General features: G+C 34.9%; 1 protein-coding gene across 1 annotated transcript in view; it reads left to right on the top strand.

The window, feature by feature from the left end:
* HDAC9 (histone deacetylase 9) overlaps positions 1 to 27917 on the top strand; it is a 739057-nt gene that overhangs the window by 582198 nt on the left and 128942 nt on the right. The window contains exon 26 of the mRNA XM_027573169.2: positions 6594 to 6712. Within this exon, the coding sequence (XP_027428970.2) occupies positions 6594 to 6712 (119 nt within the window). The remainder of the gene's footprint in view (positions 1 to 6593; positions 6713 to 27917) is intronic.

Here is a 27917-nt window from a genome sequence, read left to right on the forward strand (position 1 = left end):
AAGAACATAGTAAAAATAACCAAAATTACAATAATCTATTATTAGTTACACAATATATTTTAAAAATGTAAATTATAACAGCAATAACCTAAAATTGAGGGGGAAGAGAAATAAAAGTGTTAATTTTATGAAATCTATTGAAGTTAAGTTGTTATTGGTTTAAAATAGGATGTTAGAAGTTTAAGATATTTTATGTAAACCTCCTAGTAACTACAAAGGAAAATCTTATAGTAATTGCACAAAAGAACACAATAAAGAAGTCAAAGGATACTGATACCAAAAGACATCAAAACAGAAAAAGACAGCAGGATAAAAAACAAGGAACAGTGGATCTACAAAACAACCAGAAAACAATGAACAAAATGGCAATAGTATGACTTATCAATAATTACTTTAAACATGGATGATATGTATGAAGGAGATTAAGAGATACAGACTTCCAGTTTTAAAATAAAAAAAGTCATGGTGATGAAAAGCACACCATAGGGGATATAGTCAATAATACTGTAATACACTTATTGTGGTGAACATTTCCTAATGTACGTAATGGTTGAATCACTATGTTGTACACTTGAAACTAATTTAATATTCTATGTCAACTATGCTCAGTTAAATTTTTTTATTTAAAAAATAAACATAATGATTAAATTACCTAATTAAAATACATAGAATGGCTGAATAAAAAAAAAGAAGAAAAAGATCCAGCAATATTCTGCCTAAAAGAGACTCACTGTAGCTTTAAAGACACACATAGACTGAGAGTGAAATAATAGAAAAAATATTTTAAGCAAATGGTAACCATAAAAAAGCAGGAGTAGTTATATCAGACAAAATAGACTTTAAAGTGAAAATGGCAAAAAGAGACAAAGAAGGTCACTATGTAATGATAAGGTGATCAGTACATCAAGAGGATAAAATAATTATAAATCTTTATGTGTCCATCATTAGATTGCCTAAATATATAAATCACAAACTACCAGAGCAAAAAGGAGAAATAAATGGTAATTCAGTAATAGCTGAGGACTTTAAATACCCCACTCTTAACAATAGGTAGATCATGCAGACAGAATCAATAGGGAAAGAGCAGACTTGAACAATGCTATAGACCAAATGGATGTAACAGATGTATACAGAACATCCTATCCAATAACAACAGAATATACATTCTTCTGAAGGCCACAGGGAACATTTTCCAGGATAGACCATACATTAGACCACATATAAGTCAGCAAATTCAAGAAGATTAAAATCATACCAAGTATCTTCTTTGACCACAATGGCATGAGACTAGAAATTAATAACAAGAAGAAACCTGGAAAATTCATGAACACATGGAAATTAAACAACACTGTCCTGAACAATGAGTGGATCAAAGGAGAAATTAATGGGGGAAATAAAAAGTTTTCTTCAGACAAATGAAAATGGAAACAACATATCAGGCTTTGCAGGATGCAGCACGAGCAGTTCTAAAGGAAATTTATAGCAATAAACATCTACATTAAGAAGCAAGAAAGATACCAAATAAGCCTATCTAACTCTATACCTTAAGGAACTAGAGAAAGAACAAACTTAGCCCAAAATTAGCAGAATGAAAGAAATAATAAAGATTGGAGAAGAAATAAATGAAATAGAGAACAAGGCAGAGGATCACAGAGGAAGGGAGGGAAAAATGAAACAAGTCGAAACCAGAGAGGGAGACAAACATAAGAGACTCTTAATCTCAAGAAACAAACTGAGGGTTGCTGGAGTGGTGGGGGGTGGGAGCGATGGGGTGGCTGGGTGATGGACACTGGGGAGGGTATGTGCTATGGTGAGCGCTGTGAATTGTGTTAAGACTGATGAGTCACAGATTTGGACCCCTGAAACAAATAATACATTATATGTTAATTAAAAAATAATAGAAAAGGTTAACCAAAGTAAGAGTTACTTCTTTGAAAAGATAAACGAAATTGACAAACATATAGCTAGACCAAGGAAAAAAGAGAAAAGACCCAAATCAACAAAATTATAAGTGCAAAAGGAGACATTAAAACTGGCATCACAGGGGCGTCTGGGTGGCTCAGCCGGTTAAGCGTCCACCTTCATCTCAGGTCATGATCCCAGGGTCCTGTTCAGTAGGGAACCTGCTTCTCCCTCTCCTTGTGCCTGCTGCTCTCCCTGCTTGTGCTCCCTCTCTCTGTAAAATAAATAAATAAAATCTTTTTTTTTAAAGATCTAATCAGTGAATTCAGTAAAGTTGCAAGATACAAAATTAGCATACAAAAATCAGTACCATATTCTATACACTAACAATGAATTTTCTGAAAAAGAAATAAAACAATCCCATTTACAACAGTGTCAAAAATAATAAAATACCATATATAGATTCAGTGCAATCTCTATCAAGATTCCAATGGCATTTTTTACAGAGATAGAAAAAAACACACTCTAAAAAAGAGATAGAAAAAACCACAAAAGACCCCAAAGAGTCAAAGAAATTATGAGAAAGAACAAAGCAGGAAGCATCAAACTTCCTGATTTCAAGCTATACTATAAAGCTATATTCATCAAAACAGTATGGTACTGGTGCATGCGCATGCACACACATGCACACACACAAAAATAGAACAATGGGACAGAATGCAGAGCCCAGAAATAAGCCCAAGCATAAAGAGTCAACTAATATTTGAGACAGGAGCCAAGAATACTCAGTGAAGAAAGAACAGTCTCTTCAGTAAATGGTGCTGTGATAATTGGGTATTCACACATAAAATAATGAAACTGAACCCATATCTTATACTAGTTACAAAATTAACTTGAAATGGCTTAAAGACTTAAAATTTAAGTCCTGAAACCATGAAACCCTGAGAAGGAAGCATAGGAATAAAGCTTCTTAACATGGGCCCTGGTAATGATTACTTGGATATGATATCTAAACTGCAAGCAACGAAATAAAAAGTAAGTGTGACTATGTCAAGCTAAAAAGATTCTGCACAGCAAAAGAAACCATCAACAAAATGAAAAAACCTATGGAATGGGAAAAAATATTTGCAAATCATATATCTTATAAGGGGTTAATATCCAAAATATATAAAGAACTTATACAACTCAAAAAAAAAAAAACAAAACACAACCCAGGTTTTAAAAATTCCAAAGGACCTGAATAGACATTTTCTAAAGAAGATATACATAAGACCAACAGGTACATGAAATGATGCTCAAGATCACTAATCATTAGGGAAATGCAAATTAATACCACAGTGAAATATCACCTGAGGTCTGTTAGATGGTCATCATAAAAAAGATAAGAGATGACAAATGTTGGCCTGGGCGTGGAGAAAACAGAAACTTTATGCACTATTGGTAGAATTGTATATTGGTGCAGCCACAATGGAAAACAGTATGGAGAATCCTCAGAAAATTAAACTGAGAACTATCCTATGATCTACCATTTCCACTTCTGAGACTATATCCTCAGGAAATGAAAACACTAACTGGAAAGGAATCTGCACCCTCATGTTCGTAGCAGCATTATTTATTATAGTCAGGACATAGAAACTACCCAAGTGTTCATGTGGATGAATGGATAAAGAAACTGTGGTGTGTATATACAATGGAATATTACTTGGCCATAAAAAAGAGGAAATCCTACCATTTTCAACAACATGCATGGACTTTAAAGGTGTTATGCTAAATGAGTGAAATAAGATAGACAAAGAAAGACAAATACTGTATGAATTCACTTATATATGGAATTAAAAAACAAAACTAAAAAAACAAGACAAACTCAGAAAAAGAGATCAGACTTGTGGTTATCAGAGGCTGATTGTAGGGGCAAGGGGAATTGGAGAAAGGTGATCAAAGGTACAAACTAATAGAAGATAAATAAGTAGTAGGAATGTAATGTATAACATGATAACTGTAGCTAACACTGCTGTATGATATATTGGGAAATACTATGAAAGTTAATCCTAAGAATTCTTATCATGAGAATTCTTTCTTCTTTTTCCTTTTATTTTACCTAGATGAAAAGGATGTTGGCTGAACCTATTGTGGTAATCACTTCACAATATGTATAAGTCAAACCACTATGCTAGACACCTTAACTAATACAGTGCTTTATGTCAATTATTTCTCAATGAGACTGGGAAAAAAGAAAAAAAAATCCTTAGAATTTTCTTTGTATGTTGACTTCCTAAATGGGTTCCTTAATTGTCGCATCTAGTTCTGTCAACTTTCCATGTCTCTGTTTTGTGTTGTACTTTATGAGAGAACTTGTCAACTTTATCTTTTAAACAATCTATTCTGTTTTGTTTGTTGTTTCCTCTTTTAATAGCACCCACTTTTCATTTTCCAAATGTACTATTTTATATCTTTGAGGGTAATCCTCATTTTGGTAATTGTAGTGTCTTCCCTGAATTTTCTCTGGTTTTCTGAGTTCCCTTTTGTTTGTATGTTAGTTTTGTTATCTTTTATCCTAGAAATTTTCTTCAAATAGTCCTTCGTATTTGAGAAAAGGGCACTGAGAAGATAAGTGGGAACTCTGTATGGTGAGTGGGGCTTTTGAGTGGTACATTCACTGTGGGAAGACTGAGGGAAAAACCTGCCTGTTGGTCTGAGTGACTCACAAGTGTCATTCTCTCTAGGTATTTTCTCTTCGGTCCATTTGTTTCTCCAGGAAAAAAGTCAACTTGCTTTTTGTAGCTTCCTCTCTGCAGACACTTAGACTTCTGTTTTAATGTTCCCCTCTGTAGATCATCTCCTTGTTTGTCATATTTTCAAATTGGCAATCCCTGTCTCCTTTACTATCTTTGTCCTTCAAAAATATATACATATCTGTTTCCTATCCATATGTAGATAGAAGCCCTTTTGGAGAAGATAGTGAGCTGTGCCTTGAAGGATGTTTACCCTTCAATCAATCTTACAAGTGTAGACTAATGATGGAGAAAAGAAGAGGAGGGGGGAGAAACTTTCCAAAGAGAGGGAAAGGAGATGGAAAATTGGTTACTATGATGCATGTGATTGGATGACAGCTTGGTTCAGTCGTCTACCTCCATATTCTCCTAAGAGTATTATTTGTTTTCAAAGGGAATACATAGTATTAATCATACTAAACAGATGGAGTTCCTTGATAAAACAGTCTTGATTCCTTGAGACAATTTAGTCCAATATATAATATCCCAGATACATATATCACATGGTATTTCACTTATATGAAAAGTAGTGAATTGGTAATATATAATACTTTTATGAAAATTATAATGTAAGTGTTGGTATTGGGAAGGAAGAGGATTCAAGATATCTCTCCTGATACTGTAGCTGTATTAGAGATTCTTAATTTTATTGAAGAATAAAATAATGAAACTGTACATAGTAAACAAAATTAGGTTTTCACTTAATTTCACTGGTGGGCTAATTCAGATGTGAGTGGCTTTCCAATTGTTAAAAAGACTACCATGGAAGTCACTTACATGGACATTTATGAGTTTGAAGTATTGAGATTTTATACTTTTATAACAGTAGTGGAGTTATGAAAAACATTTCATTCATTTATGAGTTTCAAATAAGTATTTTTTGTTTTATAACTTCAACAACTTCTTGTTTAAATTTTTAAGTGTAGAACTAATATGTGGTCACTTTAAAAATTTAAGAAATTTGCAAACAAAAAACAAAAAGAACTTAATTTTGTCACTATTTAAAGGATAGCAATTTTAATATTTAGTTTAGTTATTTCTCTAAAACACACAACAGAGAACTTATCACTTTTTAAATTTGCTATTGTGTGCAGTTTCCCCATCTTTTTAAATAGTCCTTGGAAATTTGAATGTTAATATTGGCACATTGGTCTCGAAGCCTACATTAATTTTTTAAATTTTATTTTACAAAGCCCAGTAGCATCTATTAGTCATTTTCTTTCAAATCCAGCACTGGGGAAAAGGGGTTGGGGCAAGCTGAGAAGGCTGAAGAGGTAAATGCTGAAGTGTCTGAGTGGGGCCAGCAGGGGTTGCTGTCATGGATGAGGCTGCCACATTCCTGGTGTCTCTGACCTTGGACTCACTTAACATTATAGTCTGGATTCTATTAAAGAATTTTGTGTTTTTCCTTTGCAAGATTTACCCCCTACCATGACAAATATTTAAAATTTTTTTTTTTTTAAGTTAGAAAGGCAACTTTTTCTCAAAAGAAATTTATAGTTCAAATTTACACCAAGTTCTCACTAACTGGAGCAAGCCGGGTTTTCACTAAAGCTTCGACTTTCCTCTGTAAAACATTAGTCACTCCCTTGGAAGAAGCACTTTTTTATAGGCAGTGGGATAAAACAGCCACAGATGTGCATGTAATATGATGGGCTTTAGAATGTACCTGCAAAGCATTTTTTTTTTAATTTAGAGGGAAAAAAAGATGAAAGAAAAAAGACTGAATTGGGATGCTAAAATAACAGTGATTCACTATTAAGGAAATGATAAGTTTTTGATCCATTCAAATAGTGTTTTCTTTTTCCCTTTTCTTTATTCTTGGGAAGTTCTTGAGGATGTGCCAAGTCATTTTCATTGCACAGTTTTTAAAGATATTCACCATTCCCATGTGTAACTGGTTGCTTTTTTACTGTGCAGGACTGTAGTGACGCCTGTGGCCAAAGAGTTTGATCCAGACATGGTCCTAGTTTCTGCTGGATTTGATGCATTAGAAGGCCATGCCCCTCCTCTGGGGGGGTACAAAGTAACAGCAAAATGTGAGTATATCTTTTAGAAATTTATGATATGCTAAGACATAATAACATCTTTTAGGTCTTTAAAATAGATAGGACCTTTTACATGTGTCTAGTAAACTTAGGTAAGACTTTTGAAAATAATTCAGATTGTGTTTATTGCTATTAATCTCTCTGTAGATATTTGCCCTTAAGAAAAACAAAGTTAAATTGTTTCCTTTGGTAGACTTGATGGGGCATTTCAGAACCTTTATGTTTTTCAGGAGTCTCGTTTTCCTATTTAAAAGCAGAAGTGATAGGACTTCTGTTTAAAATATGTTAAATGACATCAGAGGTCATGAGTCTAGAAAAGCTCCTGGGCTTTTTGAAAAGAGAATGGAAGTCACTGTTTTTATTCCATTGTACATGTGGTAAAAAAAATAGCTCTTTCCTAATAATGCTATGGTCTTCTAGTTTGAATACAGAAGTGTAGTTCCCTTTGCTCAGAGGCTCTGTACGTTCCTATGGACAGTGCTCAGGTTCTCTACTGGTCTTCTGCTGTGTTGCAAAGGTTAACTCTTTGGCTGTGTTCCTTAGCAACTAGACACCAGATGAACAAATGAATTTTGTGTTATACTGCATTTGAATAATGTGACCTAATGGAATCTAGCTAGAAAGAGGCTTTCTTCAAGAATAATTCCCATGCTCTCTGAGTATGAAAATAAGGCATATGTATAGTCCATGCATACAAATGTATGCTGGTACTCTGGATATATATAAAAAAGAAGGAAAAAAGCAGAATTGCACAAAGAATCCACTATTGTATATTTTAGTGGGGGTTGGAAACAAATCAAAACAACCCAAATAGTTTTAAGTGAGAGAGATGAGTTTAGAGCAAATGTGTTCTATTAATTTGAAAAGAACCAAAGAACCAGCATTATGCCAACCTTTGTTTTTAGTTGGCTTCTCATGTGAGAGAGTTTTCTGTACTCTTAATTGTTCCAGTAATATTGTTAGGTAGTAACTATTTTTAACTTCTATTATTTACCCAGGGTTTTGGGTGCCTTGTCTATTGAAAACATATTGAAAGAGGCAACTCCACAAACACAAACAAAACATAATAATTCACAAGTTTGTAAAATTAGTGTTTGGTTTTATCGTATGTCTTTATGATCCCTTTTCTTTCTTCATGGAATTCCACTCAAATGGAAGTCTATCTTCCCACTGCAGATAAACCTCATTAGCATCAAGACTGGTGAAGAGTTTAGTCTAAATAAAGAAAAAAAAAAAAAAAAAGACCTTGTACTCCAAGTTGATATACACCCAAACAATGGACAACACATAGAGCAAAGACAGATATCTAGAAAAGGTGTTCCTTGCCATTAAGTATAAGAATCTCCCTTGGGAAGGAGGAATGTCTGTATTTGGGTCTTTCTTCCTGCCAAGAGGGCAAATTGTAATGAGTCTATCTATTTCTCAGAACTAACTGGAAGGAACTAATCTTTTTGTTTGTTTGTTCATTTTTTTATTATGTTAATCACCTTTTTTTGCCAAGTGGAGTTCAAATACCAAATGTTATCTTGGAAGGTAGAATAGAACATAGTAATAGCATGGTTTCTTTTAGTCATAGACTTAAGATACATGGTTTCTACTCCTTTTAGCTTTAATACAATGCACCAAGACCTTTATTATGTTGTGTTCCTTTATCCATTTGGGGGGAAGCTCTTCATTGCTCATGATAAATTTGTCTATAATCTCTCCAACTCCTCACCCCTCCTTATCTGTTTTCCCTTCTTGTGTCTTTTCTACTCAACAGACCGTGTTTCCTTACAAAGTGACTTGTTTCCTAAGAAAAATAGACATAAATTTTAACTGATTTAATAATTGGCCCTTTCTTGAGTACCTACAGGTTAGGGAAAAGATACGCAATGAGGAAAGGAAATCTTAGAGCTCAAGAGATTATAGTAGAGACTACCCAAAACAGTTCACATATTGCATAGATGAGAAAACTACTTTATTTTACCATCTGAAATAATTGGGATTAAAATAAAAGTACTTATTCTGAATTTATATTTAGATAAAATTGCATGAGGTTTTCACTGGATTTTTTCCACTAAAGAGAAAAATGTTTCATAAAATGCTTGAGAACAGAGTACTTGGACGCATACTGTAGAGGCCATTTTGGTGCCCTAGACCCTTAACTCCCCAAGCACAGTCTGTGATAGACACTGACTAGTCCCATGATACTTAAATGAAAAACCACAGAGTATCATATCTGGGCAAGTGTTTGTATATATCATCTCATGTAGGCCTGAGTTTGCCAACCATATTTTCTAGAGATGCTGCCATAACTGGATAGAGGTTAGGATTACCAGACAGCTGTATAACTATACAAATAGCTCACCCCTGGGCCTCTTTGTTCTTTTTCTAACCACGTGGCAGATGCATTTATGTTGCTTTGGTCTGTAAATTCTCAACAGGCAGTTAATATTGGGCCTTCACTGTCCTATGCCAGAAGTCATCCTCCATTTCAGAGGAGTCTCAGAATAAGCTGGAAATGGGCTAAAACCTACAGTAAAAAGTAGGTAGAAATTACAGAAACAAATTCGTAACCTAATGTTTTCCCATTTCATCTAAAGTCACCCTTGCTCCAAGTAGAATGTCCAAGGATTTTAGAGAGTGGTTTTGAAGATACTGTGTCAGAGATGCTAAAATTTTACTGTCTTAGCACATTGAATAAATCTTTTAAAATAATTCTGTTTAATAGCCCTAAAAATAAAAGATAAATTAAGTCAAAACAACTAGTGTTTTCATTTTCATTTGTATTTAGGTATCTAATTTATCTGATTTTTTTTAAAGAATTGTTTGATGCTATGACAAAAATTTCAGTGCAAACATAGAGTTGATTTAAATTAAAGTTGATTCTTCGCTAGTACTATTTTTCTTCCTTTCTTCTCTCATTTCTTTACATATTAATTATTCTCTACAACAAAAATATTCATATTTGGGCTGAAGTTTTAAATAAATCGTCTGAATTAGTTATTTAAAATCTATCCTGTTTTTTCAATTAACCACCAGGATTAAGGCCCACACTGAAAGGATTAAGTATCTTTATGTCCTACCCTAAACACTACATCAAACTTTGCCATGAAGTTATCAGTGTATCTTTTTAAAATACCCTCATTCAGATCTAAATATCTTCAGGTTATAGTTTAAGAAGGTTGGCATGACAGTTAAGTGCCATGTTCCAACAATAAAATTAAACAAAATTGATTCATCATATTGCAGCACCCCCTGGGTTTACAGTGTTGTCAACATTAAAAAAAAGAGTTTCTTCAGTTCAAATTAATTTGCAGAAAAATATGTTTTCTTCCTTTTCAACACTTCTATATGTTCTCTCCTTTCATTGGCTTCACATAGTAAACTATGTGCAAATTTCTTTTATCGTATGAATAATAATTTTCCTTTCTTTGCAATAATTCAAAAGTCATTGTGAGATGATAGCCAAAAGTCTGATTAAAAAATATATGATCTTTTTTTGAACAGAGAGTATTTTGTAGCCTTTGAGATATTAACTATTTCCCTCAGCAGATAAATAAATGTTATTTTGACAAGTAAAGAACAACCATTAGTTGACAGAAAAAACCAAATAACGTATCTTAGTCTTGAATTACCATCTTCTTTTTGCTAAAATGTTTTATCCTTTTTAGTGATCCTCTTTTATCCCACTGTGACAGGGAGAGAGCACTCTTTTGAGGCAGATACCTGTATAAATGAATTCGTACTTAGCTTTAAGTTTTTCCTGAGGAAGTACAAAAATTCCTTGATTAGTCAGTCCTCCAAAAATAAGTTTCTAGGAAGTTGAGTGTTAAACCAGTCAACAAATAAGTGCCAACAAATAAACTTGTTAAGTATATGAGGTTATGTTGGTCTACTTCATCAGCTTATGATGGATGTATGTGCTTCCTCCCTCTGTATAGAGAGTGTATGGCTCAAAATATCTTCTGTCTGCACATTTTATTTGTCCACAGAGTTGAAGGCAGATAGAACCAGAATTAATTGCATTTTGGTGAAGTTGGCTTTTTTCTTTTTCTCTCACTGATGATTCTAGCCCTATCTTAATATGTCCATGGTTATCCTCTGTCTCTAATTTTCTCCCCTAGAAAGAACTTGATCACATTCACTTGTATGTTTTATTTATTACCTAATTATATACTTTTTTAAAGTGAGTATATTTCAGCTAATGTGATAGTTCTTTTTGACAGTTGAATCTTTTATTATTTATCTGTAATTGTGGAATCAATGCTTTATCTTTTCCTGATAGAATTTTAGGCCATAGCAAACAGGCATGGAGAAAAGAAATGTCTGGAAGAAATTTACCAAATACCATTTCATGAAGGACCAACCTCAAGCTTGAACTGTTTCAGTTCTTTTAGATTAGGGTGGAAACTGAGGGAATATTATACACAATTGATTACCCAAAGTATCTTCCCATCCAGCTACCATCAGATTAACTTCTCTTATACATTTCTGTGCTGTGTCCTCAGAAGCTAGAACACTGCCTGGCACATTTTCTAAATAACTTATTTTTTTTTAATGAGTCAAGCTAGATGAACCCATTGTCTTTTAAGCAAGTCAGATGCTTTCTTCCATATATTTGATGCTTCTTAAATTGGATTTCATGATTATTTTTTTTTGTAATTACTATCCCCCATCACTGCACTTCTTTCCAAGGCTTAGCATATTCATATCTCCTGTAATATTTTAATTAACATAAACCTGTGTTTCTGACAATGGTCCCTTGTGCAACATTTCCCTTTAATAGAAATAGTATTGAAAAGAATGTAAATATTAAAGAGGGAGTCATGGTTTCCTTGTAGCAATGGGCCTTGGACAAAAACACTGAGTTCCCACTAGAATCTAGATAGTAAAATAACTCATTTCATTTCTGTTCGGAAAAGCAGGACAGTGGGAGAGTGAATCCTTTAAATAATAAACTTGAAATAAAGATGAAAATTTAAAGGAGAGTACAGAATAGCTCATTTTGTGGTCGGAATATCTGTGTTCAAGTCTCAACTTTGTCCCTCACTAATTTTGTAATCAAATTAGTTTCCTAATCAGAAAAAAAAAGTGGGAGATTAGGGAGATAAAAATTATACCTGCAACATAAGGAATAAGTCATTAGGCGTTGTGAGTTAAAAGTTTTGAATTTTATTGTTAATATCATTTCAACAATTCTAAACATTCAACAAAGGTCTTAGATGATGTATTTGAACTCAAAATATACAACACAAATATTGTAACTTGTTGGAAAATGTTTGAGATTCTTATTTGAACAAAATGGAAAGAGGATAGCCAGAAGTCCTAGGAAGCTGTGCAAGATTCTAGATAAATAGTAGTGGATGGTCCCTTCAATTAAAAGTCAGGTTGGTAAGGTAAGTCCCAACATCTTTTTTCTATATCCATATACATTCCTTTATTGTAATAAATTTGGGGTTAATTGGAATAAATGGCAAACTTTTAAAAGAAAATAACATGTTGTTATTTTGTGATGAGGATAACTTGGGTTCTACCTGCCTAAAATCTGTGCCGTTTGTTTTGGTATATTGAGGTGTGCTTGGATTATGACATTATTAATACACTGATCCAGAATAAGGTATCCAGTGATGCATTTTTAGCAACTGAACTATCTGAAATACAGTTGAAAATCAGAAAATAAACAGCACTTCTGAAATGCAAAAATAGATGCAGAAATCCCATTTATAAATATATAGACCCACCTTCTTGTTTCTTACTAAGATTTGTGCTTAATTTGTTACATTTTAACTAGTGTATTTGATTGTCTAATTTTAACACCTGCAGAAGATTTAAGGAACTGTTTGGTAGCAGAGGTAGATGAATGGATCGTAGGCATACTTCTATCTCTGAAGTTCTTAAATTTGGGTCCACAGACCTCCCAGGAGTCCATGGGTAGAATTCATGGGGCTCATGAGCTTGGATGAAAAAAATTACATAACTATTTTTTAGTAAAACAATTACTTGCCCTTTTACTTGCCCCTTATTAGCTGTGTGAATTTAAGAAGGTATTTCTTTTCATTATAAATATAGGAAACAAACCATAACAACGCCAACAGAAATGATAGCTGTTTCATATCACTTTATTGTTGTGTAGATAGTTCCAATGATCAGTTACTCTCATCATTACTTTGAAGTGATAGTATATATCAGACCTCCTGCTCAATTAGTTATTTGATGCATTAATATAGAATTACATGCATTATACCATGACTTTCCCCCATATTTTGGTACTTTCAATATAGTAGTTTCCTTTGTTACTGTGTATTTATTTTATGTATTTAAAAACATTCTGAGAAGGGATCCATAGGCTCTACTTGGAACACACACACACATACACATACACACACACACACACACACACACACACACACACAGTCTTTACTTTGAGGCAAAGTATAGTTTGTTTGTTTGTTTGTTTTTGCTAATTTGCTTCTCACATTATACCTGGCGTCGATATTCTGTTATATATAGTTCATCTCTGAAGCAACCCTGAAAAAAATACTGAGTATTCTGGTTTTCCAAAAATTTCTTACCTGTAAAATAAACTACATATATGTCTCACATTGCAAGATCATCATGTCTTGTAGCTGGAAGGTAACAGATGTTGTAAATAATTACTAAGCTTCACATCAGTAATCTGTATATTAGTATGTCTTCCTTTTAGAGAGAATAAACTAATGCAATCTGGGAATTCAGAAATTTTGGTTAAAATTATACACCCATTTTCAAATTTTTAAAAACGTTTGGGTGATTTAAAAGATGAAGAGTAATAAAAAGAATTATATAACAAATTCATTGGTTCTTCTACTGCTCAGAATTGGCAGCAGCCAAATATTTTCATCATATTTGTTCCAAGACTTTTGTTTGTAAAAGAAATAGAACTTGCAGATGAATGTGAGCTCCGCTTTAATCGCTGCCCTATTCCCCTTCTCCTCTAACTTACTGTCATAATTTGTGTTCTTTCCAGTACACACACACACACACACACACATTATACAATAATGTTTTAGTGAGTATGGTTTTAGATTTGCCATATATTGCAAAGGTAAGCATTATCATTCTGTTCATATAGTTTATGGAACTTGCGTATCTTTCCTTTTAAAATTGTTTTGACATACACTCATGAATATTTTTATATCCTTTTAATTTCTGTGTATTAGGCCATTATGGACACATACCATCATGTATTTTATCTATTCTCCCATTAATGGATCTTCAAGATGTTTCTAGATTTTCACTATTTAAGCAATGTTGAAGTGAATATCCTTTCACAAATCTTTTATCTGACACTGACTTTTTTTAGTCGGGTTGGAGTTCTGTTTCTTTTTCAGTATGTAGCAGTATGTAGCACTTGGGTGCTCCTGGCTGGTTCAGTTCAACATGTGACTCTTGATCTCGGGGGTCATGAGTTTGAGACCTATCTTGGGCACAGAGATGACTTAAACAAAAAATTATATGGCAGTATGTAGCACTTATAAACATGGAGGGAGAGAGCTAAAGAAGGAAAGGATTCTTCTACCTTCCTTAACTATTCCTCAAACCATTATCTACATCCCTTGTCTTTCACATACACCCAAACAACTAATCTTGCTTCTTCTCTTTACCGTTTTATACTTTATGTATCATACCCTTTCCTTTGCAGTTAAAATTGGCAGAGAGGCTGTTGTTGTGTACTAATACACTTCAAGTCTAATTTGAACTTTAAGGGAAAAAATGGACTAGAAGTCATGCAATAGATAAATAAAATATTATTTTCAGGTGTTTTCCAACAGTACTTTAGAAATTAAACTTAAGTTCAAAAGGTGGGATTTTCTACTCAAAGCTAACCCAATTGGCTATCCTATCAGTGACTGTGGAGAGCACTATGGCCCTGAAGTTGAAAACACAATCTGGTCATCTAGTAGATGAATCATAATCCTGGCCTGGGCCCTTAGAATGACCGCAGGAATGTCACTCAACCTCTTGAAGATTGTTTCCTTGACTGGAAAGGGACATTAATTTCATCTTGGCAGTGTTGTTGGTAGTAGATGATAGAGTAGTACCTGCTGGCAGTCTTTGAGTTTTTACTCTGTGGTAGGCACTATACTCACTACTCTGCATTATCTCATTTCATTTTTATGATTAAATGGGATAAATATAGAAAGCATACTGTTTTGTATTTTTGTATTCTTTGATCTTCTTATTACCCTGAAATCACTGAAGATGATTTAGCAGTCATTTATATTTCTAAATTTTTTAAAAAGTGACAGAAAAATTAAGTGACTTGCTCAAAGACATGGAACTGAAGAATAACAAAACCACAACTTGATCTCATGTCTTTTAACTTCTAGCTTAACATACTTTCTACTTGACTCGACAAGTTATTAAAAATATCCCAAATAAATGAGTAGGGTTTTTAATTGCTGTAGAAGCTTTTTCTGAAGTATGCAAATACAGAAAATAAAAGGAAATTTTCCCAACAATGAATTTCTTATTTGTATACAATTTTCCAAGTCATAAAAGTAAGCAGAGCTTTCCAAATATATGGGACCTTACCAGTTTGTATATAATATTTGCTATTTTTCATGGAACATTCTGCATAAGAATTAGTCAGGGACTTAGTCTTTGGCTCAAAATTCCCACATACCAGTCTCTTTGTTGTACTCATAAGCAAACACATGGCTCCCTGCAAAGAGGGAGAAGTGGATTTACAGGAGATTTATATTCATAAATGTCTTAGGCAACACAGTTCCTTATAACAGTCAACATAAAGAAGTAACATAGCTAATTAAGAGGAAAAATTTCAGCATATTAAAAAAATATCAGTTTTGGGAATGATTTTATTTTGAAATGACAGCCAGAAGATTTATTCAATGAGTCCTTCATGTTTTACTATTATCCTGCCTTCATTTTCTCATTCAATTGCGTGTTACCTTACACCACATGAACAACTCGGATACCAACTTATAGAATATTTTCCATCTGTAGTGCTTAGTTACTGATGTCATGAAAAAATCCTTAGGGTAGGATGACTACTACTTAACTTTGAAGAGCAAAATTACTGTAACTGTACCATAACTGGGGCCAGATCAGCATTGCTTTTGGAAAAGGAAATACATAAGCAGAGATTGCCCTGAAAGAGGATTCCAGTTGCAACTGTAAAGTGTGGACTTTATTTCACTGACACTAAGATGCGCTTTTTCATATTTTAACATGTCTGAATTGGGATGCCTCTTACAATTTGATGGCATTTCATTGTTGGATTGGCAGGGTTTTTTTTACTTTTCATAGTGATATATAAAAAAATGGTCGCAATTATTTTGTGCTATATTTGATGACGTCTTAGATTCAACAAAATATATGATTTTGCTCTTTGGGATGGTGTTTTAAAAATCCAAAGGCCATACTAAAATGATAGCTTAGATATCCATTTTATATTCCCTCTCTAGGCTTCCAGTGGTTGAATAGAATTGCAAGAAAACAAAAAAATTAAAATAGCATTACAAAACAAACGAACAAACAAAAAACATTATCAGGGAGAAATTTTATTTTATTTTTGTTTAAGATTTTATTTATTTATTTATTTGAGATGGGGGAGGGGCAAAGGGATAGGGAGAGGGCAGAGAATCTCAAGCCGAGTCTACGCTAGTAGATTCTCTCTCTTTTTTTTTTTTAACGATTTTATTTATTTATTTGAGAGAAAGAGAATGAGAGATAGAGAGCACGAGAGGGAAGAGGGTCAGAAGGAGAAGCAGGCTCCCTGCCGAGCAGGGAGCCCCATGTGGGACCCGATCCCAGGACTCCAGGATCATGACCCGAGCCGAAGGCAATCACTTAACCAACTGAGCCACCCAGGCGCCCGACGCTAGTAGATTCTCTTCATGTGAGTTTGCTTTTAGCTTAGACAAAATTGCCTTGCCTTGGTCTAAAATTTCCATCTGACCCCTTTTTAAAAATGATTTTATTTATTTATTAGAGAGAGAGAGAAGCTCCCCAACTGAGCAGGGAGCTCGACGCACGGCTTGACCCCAGGACCCTGGGATCATGATCTGAGCCAAAGGCAGATGCTTAACTGACTGAACCACCCAGTCACCTCTCCATCTTACCCTTTATTTTGATGATCACTCTTAACTAAAACGATTGGTTTCCAATTCATTTTACAAATCAATACAAAATAGAACCCATTAGTCGAATAATTTGTTAAGTAATGTCACAGGGTCTGTACCAGTACTCTAAGCGTATGGGCCACGGCTTTGTGACTGAGAATTGTCTACTAGCATGTGTGTGTGTAATGAAGTCATTAAAGACATTATAAGGGATTAAAGTGTACTTCTTACCTACAGGAAGTTTTTCTCACACTTAAGTAGTGTGAACTAGAGAGCCATGAGGGTGTGTTATGGTGGTTTCCAAACTAGTAGGCATCACCATCACCTGGTGGCCTTGTTAGGCTTGCTGGGCCCCAATCCCAGAATATTTTATTCATTAGGTCTGGAATGGGGCCTGCAATTTGCATTTCCAAGTTCCCAGGTGAAACTGATAGGAACCAAATTTTGAGAACTGGGCTAGTTATAGAAAGAAAAAACACAGGATTTGGAGTTACTTGATCTATAGTTTTCATCTAATTGGCTACCAGCTCACTTTTCTGTGTCTTAATATTATCTCTCAAACAGAAATAATACAAATTATATTCTTTTGGCTAAATGTAGGGCTATTATGAGAATTAAATGAGGTAATGGAAATAAATGAAAAAATGCTTTCCAATATGTGACAATAAATGTAATGAGATATCAATGATATTGTACCCATTAAATTCAGGGATACTATTGTTTTCACACACATGAGCTAGATTCAGAATTCACATATCAAAATACTTTTGCAAACTTATATGAAAATAAATACTAAAATATTTCATTACTTTGAAATTAAAAAAAAAAATTCTTAGCGAGCATGTGCTCGAGCAAGAGGAGGGGAAGCGGGAAAAGGAGAGAATCTCAGACTCCATGATGAGCACAGAGCCTGATGCAGTCTGTTTCCTTTTTTCTCTGATGTGGTAGAATTTATATATAAACTGGAGAAACTACCTATTTCAAAAATTATTTTGGGCACCTGGGTGGCTCAGTTAGTTAAGCATCTGCCTTCTTCGGCTCAGATCATGATCCCGGAGTCCTGGGATCCAGCCCTGCATCAGGCTCCCTGCTCAGCAGGGAGTCTGCTTCTCCCTCTCCCTCTGCTCCTCCCCATGCTCATGCTCTCTCTCTCTCTCAATCTCTCTCAAATTTTTTAAAAAAGAAAATATTTTACCAAATCACTGACTACCTATGGCAGATCACCCCAATGCTTACTGTTCTCTTCCTGAAACCACAGTACAATTTGAAAATGGATAGGTGGAGCTAGTGATGAAAATACAAAAGTAAGGCCAGAGGGACCAATTAGCCCAAGGTAGTGTACTGAAGATTTAATTTCTTTGGCCAACCCTTAGTTAATTCTAACAGTGTAGGATATTTTGGCTAGTTTATCTGAGCTGGGTTTCATAGCACATACTTGTGCACTATATAAAATCCAGTCATCTCATTTAGAATTGCTTATCTCAAATTGAAAAAGAGTTGCCAGCTATGTTCATTTATTTACAGTTTTCTGGATCTACTTTAAACAGTTTTCTCAGATGTTATTTCTAGTCAAAGATTTCTCCCCTTAGCAATGTCCTTATGCACAATATTTCCTTCCTGTTTTAGGGTAATCATCTAAGTAAGTGTCCCTGTGTAAGAGTCCCTAAAATCACTTTATCTTCCAAGTAGCTAGCAGAGGGAATCATTTATTAAATGCAGCTAATTTCAGTAACTGACAGGCACATGAGGTGCCCAAAGAAAACAGAGTGTCAGGCTACTTGGGATGGTTCCAGGAAGGTCGTCTACTTTAAGAGCTGCATTTTATTAAGGATTGTGATGGTTATTGAAACTTTTCCTGTTGTTTTACTCAGTAGTCTCAGGGGGGCTGTTTGGCACTAGGGTGCAAAATGAGATCAGCAATTAGGAAAAGACACCACTGCAGGCATTTTAAGAGTAAATCATTGAGTACCCGACTTAATAACTAGTAAGTGCCAGGCCAAAGCAATAGCCTAAGGTTTTTGGAGAGTCCGGCTTTTTACTCTTTCCAGTGTTCTTGCTGCTGTGGCTGTTTGCGTGTCTGCCTCCAGAGATGGTGCTTGGGTATTTGGCAAGAGGAAGGTTAATTGCGGTCAATTCTTGATTCCAATAAAGTAGATCATCCAAAGGTTTTGAAGTTTTATCATCTGGAAGCTAAAATCCCTTACACTGGCCACATTTATTTATCTAGGGGCAGCCCTAGAGTCACCTTCCACATAGTACAGAGGCGTTGGTATCATAACAGCCTGGCAGGTCTCTATATGAATGGATCTGTTCCCTCTGGCGGCAGGGAGAACACTTCCACCTGATTTGTTTGATGACTGCCACATTGGAGAAGAAAAAACATGAAGAGCGGAATGTTAAGTGGCTTCCTACTTGCAATCCTAAGCCACACTTTCCGCCTCCAATTTTCCTAGTTGTGTTTACTCCTACTATCATATAACAAGAATAGAAAAGGAATAAGGAGACATGGTAAGACTTAGAGTGGTGTATTGGAAAGTACATTAACTAGGAAGTAGGAGACTTTTATTCTAATCCTGATTCAGACACTAAATATCAGTTTAAAAAGTTGATGTCCCTCGTCCTCACCTTTAAGATGAAACATTTGAAACAACTAATAGAATGGTTTAAAATTCACTATCTAGAATAGCAAAAGCTGTAAGCATTTAATAAGTGTTTATAATCTAAGGCAAGCACATTACATCCATAACAGTACTGTAAGATAAGCAATATTGCTATGATTCCCATTTTACAGATGAAGAAACTAAAGCATAAAAAAAGAAATGGCCTGATTTATGAAAGAGCTACAGCTGGAATTCACAGGTGGTCTAGTTTCAGAGCTGATAAAAATGTATTTTTCTTTCTATATTTGTATCAGATACTGATCTTGAAAACAAGAAGGGGCAAGGACCAGGACATGTTTAGGACTTGCATCATCATAGAGATCCAAGTTTATTAAGTTCACTCCTTTGGCTGAAATAGCTACATTTCTTTTCAGCTATTTCCATTCTTTTCCTTTCTCTCCTGGAAGGTCTTTTTGTATACTGAGAGCATAAAACTCTCCACCATGAAGACTTGGGCCCTGTCCTGTGAAGACAGAAAGAGGTATACCCTGCCCCTGTGTACCTATTCTGTCATCATGCTTTATGAAAAGATAAGCAAAGTGGGAAAAGGAGATTGATTTCACAGGAACAAATTTAGAGGGCCCAGGAAGATGTATTTGATTTTGTCCCAGAACACAGTGTTACTGAATCTTTCTCATGTAAGACTGATGAAACTTCTTTTTTGATAGAGAGATGAGATTTATTTTATGGATAATTACTGTTGAGTTTTAGGAGCTTAAGTTTATGTCCCATCTTTTAATTTTTGTCTTCTAGGCTGTTAATTAATGCTTCTCATATTTGGCTTTTCTTCTGAAGATGTGTTGAGAGCCTACATAAGGCTTGAAGTAGGCAAAAAGATTGAAAGAAAAAAAAGGAATTCTAAGTAACTTTACTATTAAGGCAGTGACAGTAGACTGAAATAGGCATACACCTCCATATCCAGGGCTTTCCTACCATGTTTTTGCCCTTTTCACACTGATAGCAATAGGGCTATCAGAAAGGAGAGAAAACTGCACCTGGTAATTATCTGCAAAGCCAAGTCACTCACTTAGGGTGACCACCTGTAGTTGTGTGATTTGTGCTTAGCACAAAGGGGTGCATGGTGAATGGGAGCTAACATGTTCCCTCTGCTCCCTTCATCAACCAAATACCATGGTCCTGGGGCTGCATCAGTCTAAACGAGTCACAACTCCCTATTCTAATGCAACTTACATATCCAAGCTGTGCTGTCTAAAAGTACCCACTGACCACATGTGGTAATTACTTAAGTTTAAATGTAATATTTAAATTTATTGAACTGTGTATTTCAAGTGCTCAGTAGCCATGCATAGCTGGCAGCTGCCACCTTGGACAGCACTGATACAGAACATTTGCATCATCACAGAAAGTTCTTTTGAGGAGCATTTCCTAGTGATTAAAGATGAAACAAAGTAAGTAAACATGTAATACATTAAGATTTGTTTATGCTATGAATAAAATTAAAGTAGGGAAAGGTTCAGGTTATGCTGGGACAAGTGTCATTTGCGCTTTTAGAAAGGATCAGAGATGGCCTTACTCATAAATGACATTTGCATGAAGACCCGAAGGTGATGAGGGAGCAAGCTGTGAGACTATCATAGAGAGGAGCATTTTAGGCACGAGAACAGATAGGGCAAAGGTCCTGAAGCAGAGGTTCCTTGGAGTGCTCAGGGAATAAGGGAGGGCAGTAGAACTGAGGTCAGGTGATCAAGTGAGAAGGAAAGTGGAAGAGGTGAGGAGTGGTTATATTTTGATTTATTTTAAAGGTAAGTCAACTGAATTTGCTGACAGATTGGATCTGGATGGGGTGGGGAGTAAATGATAACTCTAAGGTCTTGGGTCTGTGCACTAGTTAAGAAGGAGTTGATGCTAACTGAAATGGGGAAGGGTGTGGAAGGATGTTAACTGAAACGGGGAAGGATGATCAGATATTCAATGCTATACACATTTGATTTGAAATATTTCTTAGACATTTGAGTGCAGCTATCCAGAAGGCAATTGGATATACATGCTTTGAGTTCAGGATAGAAGTCAGAGCTAAAGATATAAATGTAATTGTTACCAGCATGTAGATGGTATTTAAAACCATGAGACCAGATGGGATCCCCTTGGGGCAAGTATAGAGAGAGAAGAAGATCTAAAGACTGGGACTCGGGGCACTCCAACCTTATGACATCAGAGTCCCGAGGAGGAGCCACATGAGGAGTGGCTGATTTTCACTAGCAAAGCATGGTGTCCTGGAACCCAACTGAATCAGATGTTTCAAAGAGGAGAGTGTAATCAGCTGTATCAAATGCTGTCAATGGGGCAAGTAAATAAGAACTGGCCACTAAAATCTGGTAACACAGAGGCCACTGCTGACCTTATCTATAAAGGATTTGATGAATTAAAAGCCTGATTAGAGAAGAGAATCAGAGGAGAGGAATTGACTGCTCAGGTAGACCATTCATCTTTTGAGGAATTTTGCTCTAAAGGGATTAGATAACTGAACAATAGGTGGGCAGAGGAAAGTAAATGAGTATTTTAAAAAAACAATTAGTAAAATAACAGCATATTTATGTGATGCTGGGAATTATTTCATACAAAGCAAAATCTTGATGTGGTTGTATAGAGAGGAAAGAATTTCTGGAGAAACGTCCCTGAATTTATGAAGGGAATGAGACCTAGTGCACTAATGGAAGATTTGACCTTAGATACATGGAAAATTTATCCATAGTAACTGGAGGAAAAGCAGAATACATGGGTCCAGATGCTGGCAGGTGTGTGAATGTACTGGTAAGAGATTTATGAAATGTGCTTCCGATATACTTCTTTAGTGAAATAAGAACCAAGGATATCAACTGAGAATGAAAATGGGAGGAAATTTGAAGACCACAGAGAAGATACACATAATTAGCTAGGAGACCATAAAAAGGAATCTAGTAGGAGAAGATGGCGTGGAGCAACCTTAAGGGCCTACATTAAGTTTCATGGACTTCACTTCAAAGTGAGACAGTTGAGCAGAACTGTTATTTTCACCAGCCACATTGAACAGTAGAGTTTAGGATTAAATTAAAGTGAAAGAGGCAAGGAAGCATTTATCTGCTGTGCTATGAATTTTCATCTAGTTGAAGGGGAGAAATGAAAAATGTAAGAGTATAAGAGAAATGAAAAAATGACTGGATCAAAGAATTGCAGATCCCAGAACTATTGCAGTTGAGGTAGTAGTGAGAGTAAACTGAAAAGATGTGAGGTGATGATAAAAAAGGAGAATGCTTGGAATTTATATTGTAGAAGTGTTCTACTAATTGCTGTTTAAAGGGACCAGGTCATGATCATAAGAGAGAATCACTAAATCCTGTTCTAAAGATCTTTTCACAAAGGGAGTTACTTTAAATTTTAATTGGGTTCAGTGTATATTTTCTCTGAATTAGAGTGTTATCTCTTTATGAAAGAAAAAAGATAAGATGAAATTAGTTGATGCTTAAATTTAAAACTAAAAAATAATGGGGCAGCACATTCCCCTCAGATAACATCAGATCTCTTTGGCCTCTTCTCTTGTGAACCAAGACAGTGCAGTGTTGGGGTTTGCATTTGATCAGAAGCTTAAAGTTCTTGCTCCACCCAATTTCCTCAAGTTTACTGTATAGGGACTTCAAATAGAAGCCTAGTACCAATAAGTATTATTTCATTATGCTTAGTCACTTTCTTTTGAATGTGACTTTCCAAAAGAGAGGAATGACTGTGTCTTAGGTATGGATTCTCTGCTACTTGACTATATATAACCATAAAGAAACCATTGGTCTATTTTGTATAACGAGGGAAATCTCAGAAAAGAGCAGGGACAGGTTTTATTAGTGCCAAAGAAAAAAATCAAGAAGATACTTTTTCTACTAAGTAGGAAATTCTAAGTGTTATTTATGATAAAAGGAAATATTTGATGAGATAAAATCAGTTGATGCTTAAGTTTAAATTTTGTTTTTCATTAGTCTTATTTAAGTTTCCAAAATAAATGAACAAACAATTATTTATGTTTATTCTTGAGAGATAAATGTGGAAATATTTCTGCCTACTGATTTGAAAATTTATTGGCAGCCAATGCAAAAAATAACGCCCCCCCCTGAAAAAAAAACAAAAACTAGAAAGTGGGCAGTTGCTTACTTTAAAACCTAACAAAAATGTGCACATTTTCTCTAACTTTACAAAGACTGATAAAACATTCAATTTGGTCAGGCAGGATTCATTCGCCATTACCTTTAAAAGTAGAAGGTAAAAACTTATCTTCATTAAGTGACACTGAATGTCTGGCACCACATAACTAACCAGAGAATTCAGTAGCTTAGAGTCTATGGGATGCCTCAAGTTCAAAGGGAAGAGAGACATCCTGTTTGGTGTTTTATTTCACTCATGCTGTTTAAACTGCCCAGATCCCCTTAAGTGTTTTCTTTTTCATTCTGAGCATGATCTTCTTTGTTCCTCATGAGTAACACAAAGCATAATAAAAACTCAATGTCAGACCAAATAATTTTCAGAATGTATCGCAAGATTTTATTTTTTAGGTAGAAAGATTTTCGTACAAAAAAATCATTTTGTTAATGATGGCAAAAACAGGTCACATGGTCACTCTCCAGTACCTGTGGCTTGTTAAAGAAGAAACAACACTGGTTCAGAGTTAGCACATCTAACCCAATACCTTCGAAGTGCAAATTCTATTACTGAAACTTTTATTTAAAAAATCTCTATTGAGAAACACTGACAGTGACAACTTAAGCTAACTCATCCAATGAGGGAAATTCATTCTCAGTTTCTGAAAGCACAAGCATGAACAAAGAAACTACCTCTACATTTAAAGATACCTTAAGATATTCTAAGATACTCTAAAAAATTTAGCAACATGTATTCATTCAGTACAGAAAATGCAGATGCTGGGGCACCTGGCTGGCTTAGTCAGTAGAGCATGCAGCTTTTGATCTCTGGGTTGTGAGTTCAAATCCACATTGGGTGTAAAGCTTACTTAAAAAAAGAAAAAATAATAAAAATTAAAAAAAAGAAATTGCAGATGCTAACCTTTTTCTAGTGTAAAATCATGACCTGTAATTTCTTTGAATGCCTCAAAGCTTATTTCCACTATATTTACTATTTTTAAAACTTAATCATGGAAAAATGCCGGCTGAACAAAATCTGGTCTGACTGAATTTTTGAGAAATGGCTTTAGTGATATTTTTCTACATACTTACTTATAACAGAGGCTGATAAATAAATATGAAAGTATAAGTCTTATATGTTAGATGTATATTGAAATTTGGCTGTCACATGGGGAAAAAATAATAAGGTCTCTCAAATGATCACTTACCGAGTAATTTCTGAAATCTGAACGATGCTCGAAGTCTTGGGAGAATTCATGGTTTCTCAAAACACTAGGACTTTGCACACTTTCTCTTTGTTTTCTTAGAATATATCATAAAAGAATAAATATCTTGTGACTCCTAAAATCTAGTGTTCTCATTTACCACAAACTGTTTAAACCATGCTTTGGGGGCTTCTGCTATCTTCTGCTTAATTCATCTACAGAGTACCAAATGATCAAAGTTGTAGTTCATATTCAATTTGAATATATTCTCCTGGAGAAGGTCTGATTAAGCTGCTTGCTTTGGCAACCAAAAAGGATCAATGATGAGCTATAATTCTCCATATAATATTTTAAAATTATTTTCCATTTTAAAATTTTATTTTGTGGAGCACTTGGATGGCTCAGTCGGGTAAGTGTCTGCCTTCGGCTCAGGTCATGATCTCAGGGTCCTGAGATGGAGCCCTGCATCAGGCTCTCTGCTCAGCAGGGAGTCTGCTTCTCCCTCTCATTCTCCCTTTGTGCTCTCTCTCTCTCTCTCTCTCTCAAATAAATAAATAAAATCTTTAAAATAAAATTTGCTATTTGTTACATATGTTAAATGTGTACAATTAGATTTTATAAGTGAGTATAAGACAAATGTATTTGCTCCCCATCCAAATAATTAAATTTGGTTGTTCTTTTAACATTGCTCCCCCATTCCGCTAAGGGTCTTTGCCACCAGGGAACAATGGCATGGAAATAATGTTATTAAAAGACCACATCCATGTGTGGTCTTTCTAGATTGCTGCTTTTTACTGTCATTCTTAAGATGTCTCCTATGAATCAGTCTCTTCAGGAACAAAAAAGGATGGTAACAACATTTAAATTTTTGTATGTACAGAAATTAGCAAAATATATTTTGTACATTTAAAGAAATCACCTCTTCTGGAGCATGAACTTATACATAGCTACTATCCTTACAAAGCATTATTTTAGACATGTCTCAGTAGAACTAGTTCTCAATTATTGAATCATTCGTTGATTCACTTGTTTCATTTAAGAACATTTATAGAGTCTTTAAAATATGCTAAGTGTTCACAGTATATTAAGAGAGACATGGGGGCGCCTGGGTGGCTCAGTCATTAGCCGTCTTCCATCGGCTTGGGTCCTGATCTCAGGGTCCTGGGATCTAGCCCCACATCAGGCTCCCTGCTCCTCAGGAAGCCTGCTTCTCCCTCTCCCACTCCCCCTGCTTGTGTTCCCTCTTTCACTCTCTCTGTCAAAAAAATAAATAAAATCTCAAAAAAAAAAAAAAAAAAGAGAGAGAGAGAGAGACATGTATTCAGCTATGGCAAAAATAGTTACATTAACCTGTGGAACACAGATGAGAAAGTAGATCAGTTTACCTGTTTGAGAAAAGACTCTGCTGACAAGGTAACTTAAGTACGGCATGAAATGTTCAGTGGTACTCAGCCAAATGGGACAGACACATAAATGAAAAGAATCCTTAAGGTACATTGTATTTTCATGGAAATAATGAGTGGCCTCATGTAGATAGTACTTGGAATATGAGAAGGAGAGTGATTAAGGGAATAGATTATCTCTAAGGGGGTTTTCTGTGGCCACAAAATGAAGTGAGTTTTAGTAATCAATCTTGAGGGAGGCAACATCTCATTTTATTTAGGTTGCAAACTCACAAGAAGGCTGCTTCTATGTATGTATGTATGTATGTATGTACATATGTGTGTATCTGCTTACCTGCCTACCTCTACCTACCTGTCTTATTTATTTATCCATGTATCTCTCCATCCATCCATCCATCCATCCATCCATCCATCCATCCATCATTCTACCTATGTTGAGATTCACTTTCACAATATTTGAATAGAAAAATGGAATAATACATTTTCCTGGCAAGAAAAAAGTTAAGCCTGATTTAGTTGATTTTTATGACAAAGAGGACTGATATTGCCAATTCCATTGTAGGCTGGATGTTTTCCATAATTTGAATAAGCTGCATCAAGTGGTCCAATATCTCGACGAAATGTTTTTAAAGCACTTATACAATGTATTTAAAATGCACCTTTTAAAAAATACTAGCTTATAAAAATATTAGACATCCCTTTTAAATATGCAAGAGAGTATATAGTTTTTCACATTCACTTAAGATTATGCTACCAAAAAGGTATGAAGATTGCTGAGTTAGATAGTTATTGGGTAGGGAAGGTTTCCAAAGGTTTAGGTTTTGGAATCTCCACCATGTAAACTGTTATTAATGAGAAATCATGTTTTAATCTTAGGATATATTTGCTATGGTTTCACTGATTGAAACCATAACTTTTGAATGAGCTGTAGACTGTTCTCTCTCAGAATCAAAATGCTGATTCAGTGTCCCATCAATAGATGGCACTTTCTTTGTTGTGTTTAGATTTGAACTGAGTTCTAATATAGTAAATAGCTATCAGTATGATTGAGTTAACCCAGCGCTTTGGTGTTAGCACTGGCATCACTTTTTCTGAAAGTCACTCATGCTTCCTATACCTGAACATGAACTTGTTTTCTTCTTTTTCATTATCTTTACTGAGATTCGTGAAGAATCTGGTAGCCTAGGTTAGGTTATATTAAAGACATTGATAGGGAAATACAGTCATTCATTAATAGCAAGTTTCAACTAATTTTGTGTTGGTTAAATAAATTATACTTTTATAAGCTCCAGAAGATACAAATTTTAATTATGTGTTTTATTACAAAATTTAAATTAGCAGTATTTTAATTATTACTTTAGAAGCCACAGTGGCAAAAAAAAAAAAAAAAAAAGGAGAAGACATAGACAGTGGCTAAACTAACTTACAAAATAATTAATAAGTACAGTGGTTTAATAATATTTTAAATCAATATATAAGCCTTGAATTATTCAGTATAATTTGTCATCTGCCAAGTAGTACAGATAAGGCAGATATCCATATAAATCATATCTAATGTTTAATAAGCTACATGCTCTCCATGACCTGGCATATAACAAAATGATTTTATATTGGGTTTGAAATATTAACAGAAGAGGGGCGCCTGGGTGGCTCAGTTGGTTAAGTGTCAGACTCTTGATTTTGGCTCAGGTCATGATC

Source organism: Zalophus californianus, chromosome 12 (genome assembly GCF_009762305.2).
Source record: "Zalophus californianus isolate mZalCal1 chromosome 12, mZalCal1.pri.v2, whole genome shotgun sequence".
Lineage (NCBI taxonomy): Eukaryota > Metazoa > Chordata > Mammalia > Carnivora > Otariidae > Zalophus > Zalophus californianus.